At 46.7% G+C, this 10,811-nt stretch overlaps 2 protein-coding genes across 6 annotated transcripts in view; one reads left to right on the top strand and one right to left on the bottom strand.

Annotated features, from left to right (window-relative positions):
* Positions 1 to 38: 38 nt before the first annotated feature.
* LOC100970874 (cytochrome c oxidase assembly factor 3 homolog, mitochondrial) lies at positions 39 to 1,086 on the bottom strand. Its single transcript, XM_003813908.5, has 2 exons — positions 873 to 1,086; positions 39 to 572 (listed from the first exon to the last, which is right to left on the bottom strand). Exons 1-2 carry the CDS (start codon positions 1,084 to 1,086, stop codon positions 466 to 468), a joined length of 321 nt encoding a protein of 106 aa, XP_003813956.3. The 3' UTR covers positions 39 to 465.
* CNTD1 (cyclin N-terminal domain containing 1) overlaps positions 1,085 to 10,811 on the top strand; it is a 13,525-nt gene continuing 3,798 nt past the window's right edge. Inside the window, exons 1-6 of one of the 5 annotated variants that reach the window (XM_008966505.3) lie at positions 1,085 to 1,235; positions 5,984 to 6,059; positions 6,588 to 6,759; positions 8,087 to 8,249; positions 9,039 to 9,183; positions 10,136 to 10,232. In XM_008966505.3, the coding sequence (XP_008964753.2) occupies positions 1,085 to 1,235; positions 5,984 to 6,059; positions 6,588 to 6,759; positions 8,087 to 8,249; positions 9,039 to 9,183; positions 10,136 to 10,232 (804 nt within the window). Of the gene's footprint in view, positions 1,642 to 5,983; positions 6,060 to 6,587; positions 6,760 to 8,086; positions 8,250 to 9,038; positions 9,184 to 10,135; positions 10,261 to 10,811 lie in introns of all 5 variants that reach the window. The other 4 variants (XM_055101918.1, XM_034941804.3, XM_003813917.6 and 1 more) reach the window with 4 other exon arrangements.

The raw sequence follows: 10,811 nt of genomic DNA, 5'->3' as shown, positions 1-10,811 counted from the left end.
TGCCATATGCTGCCTCTCAGCCTCCATACTCACTTGACTCCAGGAGAATGACTCAGTTTATTATTCTCAATTTGACCCTATGTATCCCACTGTAGGCTCAAACACTGCACAGAGCTGCCACGTCTAACCTCGTAACAATTGCGTCCCTGGAAGGTGAAGGGGGTAAACCACAAAGTCAGAAACTTTGGGAAAAGCCACGGTCGCATGCACACCTCTCAAACAAGGAAACAAACTACAAGAAAGGGCTCAGTCATTGTACACAGCAAGTGTGCAGTGGGCAAAGTTCTGTTCTTTTGACATTGGCCAAATGCGTAAGTCCCTGGTTTCTTGGGCTCAATCACGGTCCAAGGTTAGTAAGAAGGCCAACAATGTTGTGAGCAGGATTCAATTTCTACAGGGTCATGGGGCATCATCCACCATGTGAAGGGGCTCCAGCAGGCTGGACATGATCAATACCCATCCAGATTAGGACCCTGACGCCCTTGCCAGAGCTCGGGCTCGGGCAGCTTTGGCCTCGTCTTCTAGCTCATCTAGGAAACGCTCCTGGGAAATCGAGTAGAAGGTGTAACCATCTGGGGAGGTAGGTTCAGGAAACCACACAGAATATGCACATTCCCCTTTCCTAGATTTGCTCTACCACTCTTGTTACTCTCCCAAATCAGTGATTCCGGCTTCCCGCCGCTGCTGTTTCTAAACCCTGAACCCCAATTCCGTTATTATTAATAAATCAAATTAAAAGAGTACCTTAGGAATAACAAAGGAAAGTACTACCCATTTTACCCCAAAATTAAACGGGTGGTTCAGCCCTCTTGCACACTCTGTTCCCCTGCCCCTACATGCGGTCCCCTTGAGTCTACAACACGGACGGATACAAATAGCCAACACCAGGGCCCCGATGCCTAGGCCGGTCACGATGTTCCGGGTTCGCCGCCGTGGTAGGACCTTCTGCCACTGGGCAAGCTCCGCCTGCCGCATGGAATGCAGCTGCTCGGGTGTCAGCTTCTCCCGAGTCGGGTCGATACGCTGAGCGAACGGGGCCTCTCCACGCTTAGAATCCGGAGGGTCACCAGCTCCCGAAGACGCCATGTTGCCACTCCTCCCTTCGCGGTGCCGCCGCGCGGGGCTCGCTGGGAACAGTAGCCCTTGGCCGCTGCAGTGGACTCTGGGAGTTGTAGTCCGCGTGCCCTTTGCGGGGCAGAGCCGCGGTTCCCGGGCACAGGGGATGGACGCGGGAGGTGAGAAGCGGACGTGCTTTCTGATTGGCTGAGGAGTCCGTGGCCGTTGGGGCGGGAAAAAGCTGTGGAGGGTTCGAGGCTGTGGTGGTAATTGGGTTTTCCTCAGACTTGAGGCGACGACACACTCATTGGAAGGGGACGAGGAATCCAGGGTGTGGCAGAAGACGGGAGAGGAGCTAAGGGGGTCGGTATGTGGATCCAGTGAACCCGTCCAGGTGCCCCAAGAGGCTCGTGAATATGGACGGACCCATGAGGCCAAGATCGGCCTCCCTCGTTGACTTTCAGTTTGGAGTTGTCGCCACAGAGACGATCGAAGACGCCCTGCTTCACTTGGCCCAGCAGAATGAGCAAGCAGTGAGGGAGGCTTCGGGGCAGCTGGGCCGCTTCAGGGAGCCCCAGATCGTGGGTGCGGCTGCAGGGCCGGGGAGCTGGGTTCTTGGGAGACTGGGGCTTGTGTCTTTCAGGCACCGACCTTGAGATTCCGTTGATTTTATTCATTCAGAGAATGTTTGCTAACACCTCCCTGTGGGGTGCTGGGGATATAGTGATGGACAAGACACAACAGTGCCCTCCCCTTGATTTCTTCGACATGTATGGAATACTTGAGTGGCACCGCTTGGCTAGAAAGATGAAATAGAGGGCCAGGCATGGTGGCTTACACCTGTAATCCCAGCACTTTGGGAGGCTGAGGTGGGAGGATCACCTGAGGTCAGGAGTTCGAGACCAGCCTGACCAACATGGTGAAATCCTGTCTCTACTAAAAATACAAAAATTAGCCAGGACTGGTGGCGCGCACCTCTAATCCCAGCTACTCGGGAGGCTGAGACAGGAGAACTGTTTGAACCCAGGAGACGGAAGTTGCAGTGAGCCGAAATCGTGCCATTGCACTTCAGCCTAGACGACAAGAATGAAACTCCGTCTCAAAAAAAAAAAAAAAAAAAAAAAAAAAAAAAAAAAAGGCCGGGCGCGGTGGCTCACGCCTGTAATCCCAGCACTTTGGGAGGCTGAGGCGGGCAGATCACGAGGTCAGGAGATCGAGACCATCCTGACTAACATGGTGAAACCCCGTCTCTACTAAAAATACAAAAAAAAGCCGGGTGTGGTGGGGGCGCCTGTAGTCCCAGCTACTCCGGAGGCTGAGGGAGGAGAATGGCGTGAACCCGGGAGGCGGAGCTTGCAGTGAGCTGAGATGGCGCCACTACACTCCAGCCTGGGTGACGGGTGACAGAGCGAGACTCTGTCTAAAAAAAAAAAAAAGGCGGGGGGGAGAAAAGAAAGATGAAATAGAGATAGAGGTCTTGCCTTCAAACCATGTGCAATTTGGGGGAGATATTAGAACAAATATGCAATGACTAGGTACTATGGTTAGATAAGAGACGTCAGAGAGAAATAAAACAAGCGTTTATGGGGGTTGAGAGGAGCGATGGGGTAATAGGAAGAATTCAGGGGATGGCCCAGGCATCGGGACATTTCAGGCAGACCTTGAAGGAAGGAGGACATTGGGTTGGTGAAGGGGGAGGAAGGAGACAGTGTTTCTACCAAAAAGAGGTAGCATGAGTAAAGCTATGGAAATGGGGTGCTTAGGGTGCATGTGGGTACAGTGTAGTCCATGTTGGCCAGTGCATGTGGAGGAATAGTTGAAATTAATACTGGAAAGGTAGTTTGGAGACATTCCATGTGGAAGTTTGAATGCCAAGGGGAAGAGTTTATCCTTGGTTTGGTAGGAAACCAAGAAGACATTGAAGGTTTTTAAATAAGGGAGTGAAGGTTTTAAAATAAGGGATATGAAGGTAACCCTGCCTTAGTAAACATTATTTTGGCAGTGATGTAAAGGAGGTAAAGGATGGATTAAACCAGAGGGAGATGGGATGTAGGCAGACAGGTAGAGTCAATGTCAGTAGGCTAGATGATAGGGCAGAGGGAATAACAAGGGAGGGTGGATTAAAAACATTCTAGAGGCAAAGTCTAGGGTTCTGCTGTGGATAAATTTAGGAAGTGAAGGAGGAAAACGTGACTATGCTAAACGGTTGAGCCTGGAAGACTGGAAGTATAGTGGTCATTAAAAGAAACACACAGACACGGCCGGGCACGGTGGCTCACGCCTGTATTCCCAACACTTTGAGAGGCTGAGGCGGGTGGATCACGAGGTCAGGGGTTCGAGACCAGCCTGGCCAACATAGTGAAACCCTGTCTCTATTAAAAATACAAAAATTAGCTGGGCATGGTGGCAGGCACCTGTAGTCCCAGCTACTCGGGAGGCCGAGGCAGGGGAATGGCTTGAACCTGGGAGGCGGAGGTTGCGGTGAGCCAAGATTGTGCCACTGTGCTCCAGCCTAGGCCACAGAGCAAGACTCTGTCTCCCAAAAAAAAAAAAAAAAAAAACACAGACACACTACACAAATAAAGCAGGAGGAAAAGTGACTTTTGTTTGGGAAAGATAATAATGGCTTTGGAGCCTGGCCAACATGGTGAAACCCCATCTCTACTAAAAATACAAAAATTAGCCAGGCATGGTGGCAGGCACCTGTAATCCCAGCTACTTGGGAGGCTGAGGCAGGAGAATGGCTGGAACCCGGGAGGCAGAGGTTGCAGTGAGCCAAGATCACGCCATTGCATTCCAGCCTGGGTAACAGAGTGAGACCTTGTCTCAAAAAAAAAAAATATATATATATATATATAAAATATATATATATGTGTGTGTGTGTGTGTGTGTGTGTATAATAGCTTTAGTTTTGGATCTGCGGAGTTTAAGGTGTTTGCAGAACATCTAAAAGAAGTGTTCTTGTAGACTATTCAAAGAGTAGGTTAGAAGAGAGGTCAGAAATGGAGATCAAGGTTTTCAAGTTATCTTCACAATGATATTGTTGAAACTGTGGCAGAGGATAAGCTCCTAGAAGGAGAAAAGAAAAGCAGGTCAAGGACAGTTCCTTGGGAAAACACTTTGTGTTCAGGGAATTGGAGTAAGAAGACTTGTGAAGGAAATAAAAGGAGGAGATAGGAACAGAACCAAGGGACTTTTGGCAGCCAAGAGGAGACTTTGAAAAGGATGATGGTCAGAAGTTTCAGATGCTTTAGGGATATCAACAGAACTAAAGATTGCAAAAAGCCATGATATTTAACAATTTGGACATATTTACTGTCCTCTGAGAATCATTTCAGCAAGTTAGGAAATGTAGAAGCCAACAGATAGAAAATTAGGAAGTGAACGATGAAGTGGAAGCAGTGGGTGTGTAAGCCAGGCTTTCAAGTAATTCAACAGCGAGGCTGAGATGGGAGGATTGCTTGAGCCCAGGAGTTTGAGACCAGCCTGGGCAACATAGGACGATCCCGTCTATTTATTATTTATTTATTTATTTAAAAAAAATTCAACAGTGATGGGAAAGAGAGAGGTTAAAAGGGGAGGGTCTTTTAGTTAATAGCAGATCTGAGTATGCTTGTTATCGAGGAGGTGGGGCCAATAGCAAGGGAAAGGTGTAACCCTCATCCATTCCACCTAATCCAAGCTCAGTTTTTTTGGCAAATTAAAATGGAAAACAGAAACAAATGCTCAGATAATTCAGAGCAAAACCAAACCAAAACTTAACAACTGCACATATACACAAAGAACAAAACTAAGAAATAAAGCCTAAAGTCCAGCAAATTAAATGACTAATAAGAGACACAATTATATGTTCTAGGGTATTTTGCTGAATTGCTTAAACTAATTCTGTCCTGCATTGGACATTGCTAGCCAAACTGTAGCCTCTGTAACGATGAGGTTTTGTACATCTATCTATGTGTAATGTGTGTTGAGTAGATTGTTACTTGTGTAAGCTTGACTAAATTTTCTAAGAAAGTTAAGTTTTCTCTGAAGACATATGATTATTTGACTAAATGTGTAATTCTCTACGGATCAATGCTAAAAGGTCTTCAGTCTGTAGGAGCTTTCTTTGTTGAGAACTGACATTTACCCTTGTTTCCACCCTCTAATGATATTGCAAGATAAATATAATTCTATCTGGAGCTGTTCTTTCAAAGAGAAACAGAGGCAGGCTAAAATCTTGCCAAGGTATCTCACCCTTCCCACCTTCCCAATGACTCCCTCCCCCTAAATTGGGCTATGTTCTCCAATTTAGGGGATGTTTCTTCAAAACAAGCCACTTCACAGTAACACACTTGCTCCTGGGGAGAGGCTCAGCCACCACAGATTTACCCAGCAAACTGGTGGTGGAGAGATGGTGTCCAGCTGTAAGGTGACTTGTGTTTGTAAAGCAATGGGAGTTCTCCAGAGGGTGGTTACTAAACAAACAGTGTCATAAAGAATATCAAAGCTCCAGGAGGGATCTTTCTTTTCCTGCCAACATTCCACAGAAAACAGAATATAGGGGTTAGGGTTTTTATCCATCCAAGAATCTTCCTTGAAGCTGGGGATTCCCAGCATGGTGTAGAGGTCACATAGACCAGCTGGTATGTTTGTGTGTAACTGGCCAAGCCTTTTATCAGCTGAGACCCACAGGAAGGCTCAAGGGTCACTGAGGGGGCTTGGTAAGCCCTTGTCTTTGGCACTCAGTCAGCCTCCTTTACATGCCTCTGATCTGCCTATTGGCAGCAAAAGAAACTAAGCTCAGCTTTGGTTGTTTTAGTCTCATCTTTCTCACCTCCTGACCCTCTTCCCTTGGCCCCATCATGGCTTTTACACAATGCCAAGAGTTCACAGAGTGGTTTTGGTTGCATCTTGTGAATTAGGCTCTTTTTTCCTCTTTTGGCAGAGTTTGTTTTTCTCCTGTCTGAACAATGGTGTCTGGAGAAATCTGTGAGCTACCAGGCTGTAGAAATCCTAGAAAGGTAAAGCCCTGGCATAATGCCTTTCGAACGGCACCTCTCAGAGTGGCTAATGTACCTACATCTTTAAGAAAGTATGAGTAGTTGCCCCTTACCCTGAGACCTGGTTTTACACCCTCTCTAACTTGCAAATATAAATTTCTTTGTTGTTATTGTTGTTTTGAGACAGGGTCTTGCTCTGTCACCTAGGCTGGAGTGCCTGGTGGGATCTCGGCTCACTGCAGCCTTGACCTCCTGGGCTCAAGTGATCCTCCCACCTCAGCTTCCTGAGTAGCTGGGACTACAAGCATGTGCCTCCACACTTCGCACTTGGCTATTTTTTTTTTTTAGAGACGGGCTTTTGCCATGTTGCCCAGGGTGGTCTTGAACTCCTGGGCTCAAGTCATCTGCCTGCCTCGGCCTCCCAAAGTGCTGGGATTACAGGTGTGAGCCACCATGCTCAGCCTCAAATGTAAATTTCTTAACCAGCAAGTTAAACTCCCTTTAGTTTGTGTGAGTGAGGATTGTTTACTCTCCCTCCCTTCCCTACAGGTTTATGGTAAAACAGGCAGAGAACATCTGCAGGCAAGCCACAATCCAGCCAAGAGATAATAAGAGGGAGTCTCAGAATTGGAGGGCTCTGAAACAGCAGCTTGTCAACAAGTTTACTCTCCGTCTTGTGTCATGTGTTCAGCTGGCCAGCAAACTTTCCTTCCGAAACAAAGTAAGGAGCTGGGGTTGCTCATGGGCACCTGAGTGTTAGGAAGAAACCAGCTTTTATACAAAGGGGGGCTGTGATGAGCTTCAAGTCAGTGACAAGAAGAAAATAAATAAATTACAAAGTAAAAACAACGGCCGGGCGCGGTGGCTCATGCCTGTAATCCCAGCACTTTGGGAGGCCGAGGCAAGTGGATCACCTGAGGTCAGGAGTTCAAGACCAGCCTTGCCAACATGGTAAAACCCTGTCTCTACTAAAAATACAAAAATTAGCCAGGTGTGGTGGCGCACACCTGTAATTCCAGCTCCTCAGGAGGCTGAGGCAGGAGAATTGCTTGAACCTGGGAGGCGGAGGTTGCAGTGAGCTGAGGTCGTGCCATTGTACTCCAGCCTGGGCGACAGAGCGACTCTGTCTCAAAAAAACCAACAACAAAAAAAACAAGGTAGCTGTAAGAAACCTACTCCTAGGTTAGGTGATACAACTCATGGAAATTCCAGAGTGTAATTATGCTTCCTAAGCATACCTTCTACACACACACGCACACACACACGCTCTTTCTCCCCCTCTCACTCACACAGAGGCAGTTATTAAATAGCCTGAAGTTCTGTTCCCAAAGTATAATTGGGACAGATGCCATCATTCATACTGGTCACCTTTCCTCCCCCCTTGGACTCAAGGGCAGTTTACATAAGGTGCCTGAATTGCCAGCATACCTATCAACAGTAGAAGCAAACTATTACATTTATAAGGGAAAAAAAATGTTTCCACATCACTACCCAATGCCTATACAGTAAAATATCATTCATTCAACAAATACTTACTGAGTTTATTCTATGGCTAGATGCTGCACCAGGTGCCATGGCTACAACAGTACAAATATTGTCTGTGCTCACAAGGAACCTATTATGTAATGGGAAAAGACACATACAAATAGTGTGGAAAAAAAAGCTCTGATTAATGTAAATACAGAGGGCTATAAATGTACCTCATCAGCCTTGGAGAGTCAAGGAAGTGTATTTAGAGAAAATGACTTCTTGAAATGGGGTGGGTGGGAGATGGGAGGATCCTAAGAGAAGAGGGAGAGGAATTAGGGAGGAAAGGAAGGGAGATCCAGGTATAGAAAACAGCCTGTGTAGTGGCTTGGAGAGGGACAGCATGGTGGGTTTGGGAACTGTAAGCAATTTGGAATGACAAGCAGAGTGTGAGGGGGAATTACCAAGAGACAAGACTGAAGATGAAGGAATAGGCTGGATTATGAAGGGCTTTGTGCACTCTGTCAAGACGTATGAACTTTATCCTAACATTCTTCTTTCCCTCTCTTTTCTTTGCTCAGATAATCAGCAACATTACAGTCTTGAATTTCCTCCAGGCTCTAGGCTATCTACACACTAAAGAAGAACTGCTGGAATCAGAGCTTGATGTTTTGAAGTCCTTGAACTTCCAAATTAATCTGCCCACTCCCCTGGCATATGTGGAGACGCTCCTAGAGGTTTTAGGTATCTTACTGTGTTAGGGAATATGGGTTGGAGACTTCCATAGAAGGCAATACAAAATGTGCATGGGGGGGCATGGCTCATGCCTGTAATCCCAGCACTTTGGGAGGCTGAGGTAGGTGGATCACTTGAGGCCAGGAGTTCAAGACCAGCCTGGGCAACATAGTGAGACCCCATCTCTACTAAAAATACAAAAATTAGCTGGGTGTGGTGGTGGGCGCCTGTAATCCCAGCTACTTGGGAGGCTGAGGCACAAGAATTGCTTGAACCTGGAAGGTGTAGGTTGCAGTGAGCCGAGATCATGCCACTGCACTCCAGCCTGAGCAACAGAGCGGAATCCTTCTCAAAAAAAAAAAAAAATGTGCACAGGGGTTTGGGAACAGTGGGCAGAACCTGCCAATGAGGAACAGTAGGAAGCTTGATGGTGTCTCTGGATGACTGAAACAGGTGTTCCCTCCGGCACTTGTCAGGGAAAGCTCAGAGGTCTTAGCAAATGGCTTCTGTTTGGACTCACTAGGCACTCTCATTGCAGGATCAAAGAGGTGACTTTATAGAGAGGCATAAGATAAGAGAGGGACAACTACATGCTAATTGTATGTATACTACAGATGGAGGTTTCTCTACCTCTACCTTTGTCCTTTAAAACTGATCTCCAGCTAAACAGGTTTCTTGTAGTAGAACATAGCAACCAGGAAGCACATTAGCACCTCAACAGCTTTATGTCACAACTGTGGTTATGATCAGAGAAGACATGATCATAAATTCTCCCTATCATTCCCATACTCCATCTAGGATACAATGGCTGTTTGGTTCCAGCCATGAGGCTGCATGCAACCTGCCTGACACTGCTCGACCTGGTCTATCTTCTGCATGAACCCATATATGAGAGCCTGTTGAGGGCTTCAATTGAGAACTCCACTCCCAGTCAGCTGCAAGGGTAAGACAACTCCTATAGGGTAGGCTCCTTCCAGGAACAGGGAAGGGGAGACAGACCACAAGAACTTGGGGAATGGAATTAGCCTAGCATGGCATCCAGTCCCAGATAACCTACTCAGGCTACCTGGTTCTCATTAGTTCCAATATGTTGTTTGGATGCAGGTGACTGAGCCTGGTCAGGAAAACCCTAAAGGCTTTTACTTTTAAATTTAAATTACTTTAATTAATATATTTCCTTTCCTAGTTTTTCCTTTATAGCTGCATAAAACTCAAGGTTACTGGACTGCTTTGGTCAGTCATTTAGAAAAAAAAAACAGTCGCCGGCGCGGTGGCTCATGCCTGTAATACCAGCACTTCAGGAGGCTGAGGCGGGCAGATCACGAGGTCAGGAGATCGAGACCATCCTGGCTAACAGCGTGAAACCACGTTTCCACTAAAAATACAAAAAATTAGCCAGGCGTGGTGGCGGGCACCTGTAGTCCCAGCTACTTGGGAGGCTGAGGCAGGAGAATGGCGTGAACCCAGGAGGCGGAGCTTGCAGTGAGCTGAGATGGCGCCACTGCACTCCAGCCTGGGCAACAGAGCGAGACTCCGTCTCAGAAAAAGAAAAAAGAAAAAAAAAAAACAGTCACAGGGTTGCAACTTGGACAAAAGTGTTTGATTACTGTAAAGTCAGACTGGTTAAAAGCCTCACAGTTACAATTGTTAGGGAAACAGATACAACTAAAAAAGGCCTATAAACCATTCAAGACATAAGGCTCATGTTAATCCCAGTTAAGTTGGGGGAGAATGGGAGAGCAGGTCAATGAGCTATTACTTGACCATTTCCTTCCATGTCTAAAAAATCCAAGATGATCGACACAAATAATTCATAGTTGAAGTTCCATGACCCTATGATTTGGAAGATCAAGTTCCATTCTAGCTTTAAAATTAATGTGGTTTTAATCACTCAGGGAAAAGTTTACTTCAGTGAAGGAAGACTTCATGCTGTTGGCAGTAGGAATCATTGCAGCAAGTGCTTTCATCCAAAACCATGAGTGTTGGAGCCAGGTATGCACCACTGAGCAGGACCAGCATGGTGAGAATTTATTTAACAGAAAGCATTTCACCCATCAGTTAAAGGAAAACAGAGGACAACCTACAGAAGTGCCAAGACCCAGGATTAGGATGGGTGTGCAAGATTTGAGAGGGAAAAATCTAGGATAGGGCTGAAATGTTTCCTTGTTTTCCTTTTATAAAACTGGAAATGGAGGCCCAAGTTCGGCTTGTTCATTTCCCTTTATAACAATAACCTGCTATTATGTTAAACTCCAGGCTGGGCACGGTGGCTCATGCTTGTAATCCCAGGATTTTGGGAGGCCAAGGCAGGAGAACTGTTTGAGCCCAGGAGTTCAAGACCAGCCTGGTCAACACAGCAAGACCTTGTCTCTACAAAAATTAAAAATTAGTCATGGCTGGGCGCAGTGGCTCACACCTGTAATCCCAGCACTTTAGGAGGCCGAGGTGGGTGGACTGCCTGAGCTCAGGAGTTGGAGACCAGCCTGGGCAACATGGAAAAACCCTGTCTCTACCAAAAATTTTAAAAAATTAGCTGGGTGTGGTGGCACATGCCTGTGGTCCCAGCTACCC

Source organism: Pan paniscus, chromosome 19 (genome assembly GCF_029289425.2).
Source record: "Pan paniscus chromosome 19, NHGRI_mPanPan1-v2.0_pri, whole genome shotgun sequence".
Taxonomy (NCBI): Eukaryota; Metazoa; Chordata; class Mammalia; order Primates; family Hominidae; genus Pan; species Pan paniscus.
This window is presented reverse-complemented; position numbering and strand designations above follow the sequence as displayed.

What these genes read in the sequence shown, in the direction of transcription:
- LOC100970874 (XM_003813908.5), bottom strand. Translation starts at nt 1,086, where the DNA reads ATGGCGTCTTCGGGAGCTGGTGACCCTCCGGATTCTAAGCGTGGAGAG. An exon ending in GGCCCTGGTGTTGGCTATTT is followed by an intron (nt 573 to 872) that starts GTATCCGTCCGT and finishes CTACCTCCCCAG; the next exon opens with ATGGTTACACCTTCTACTCG.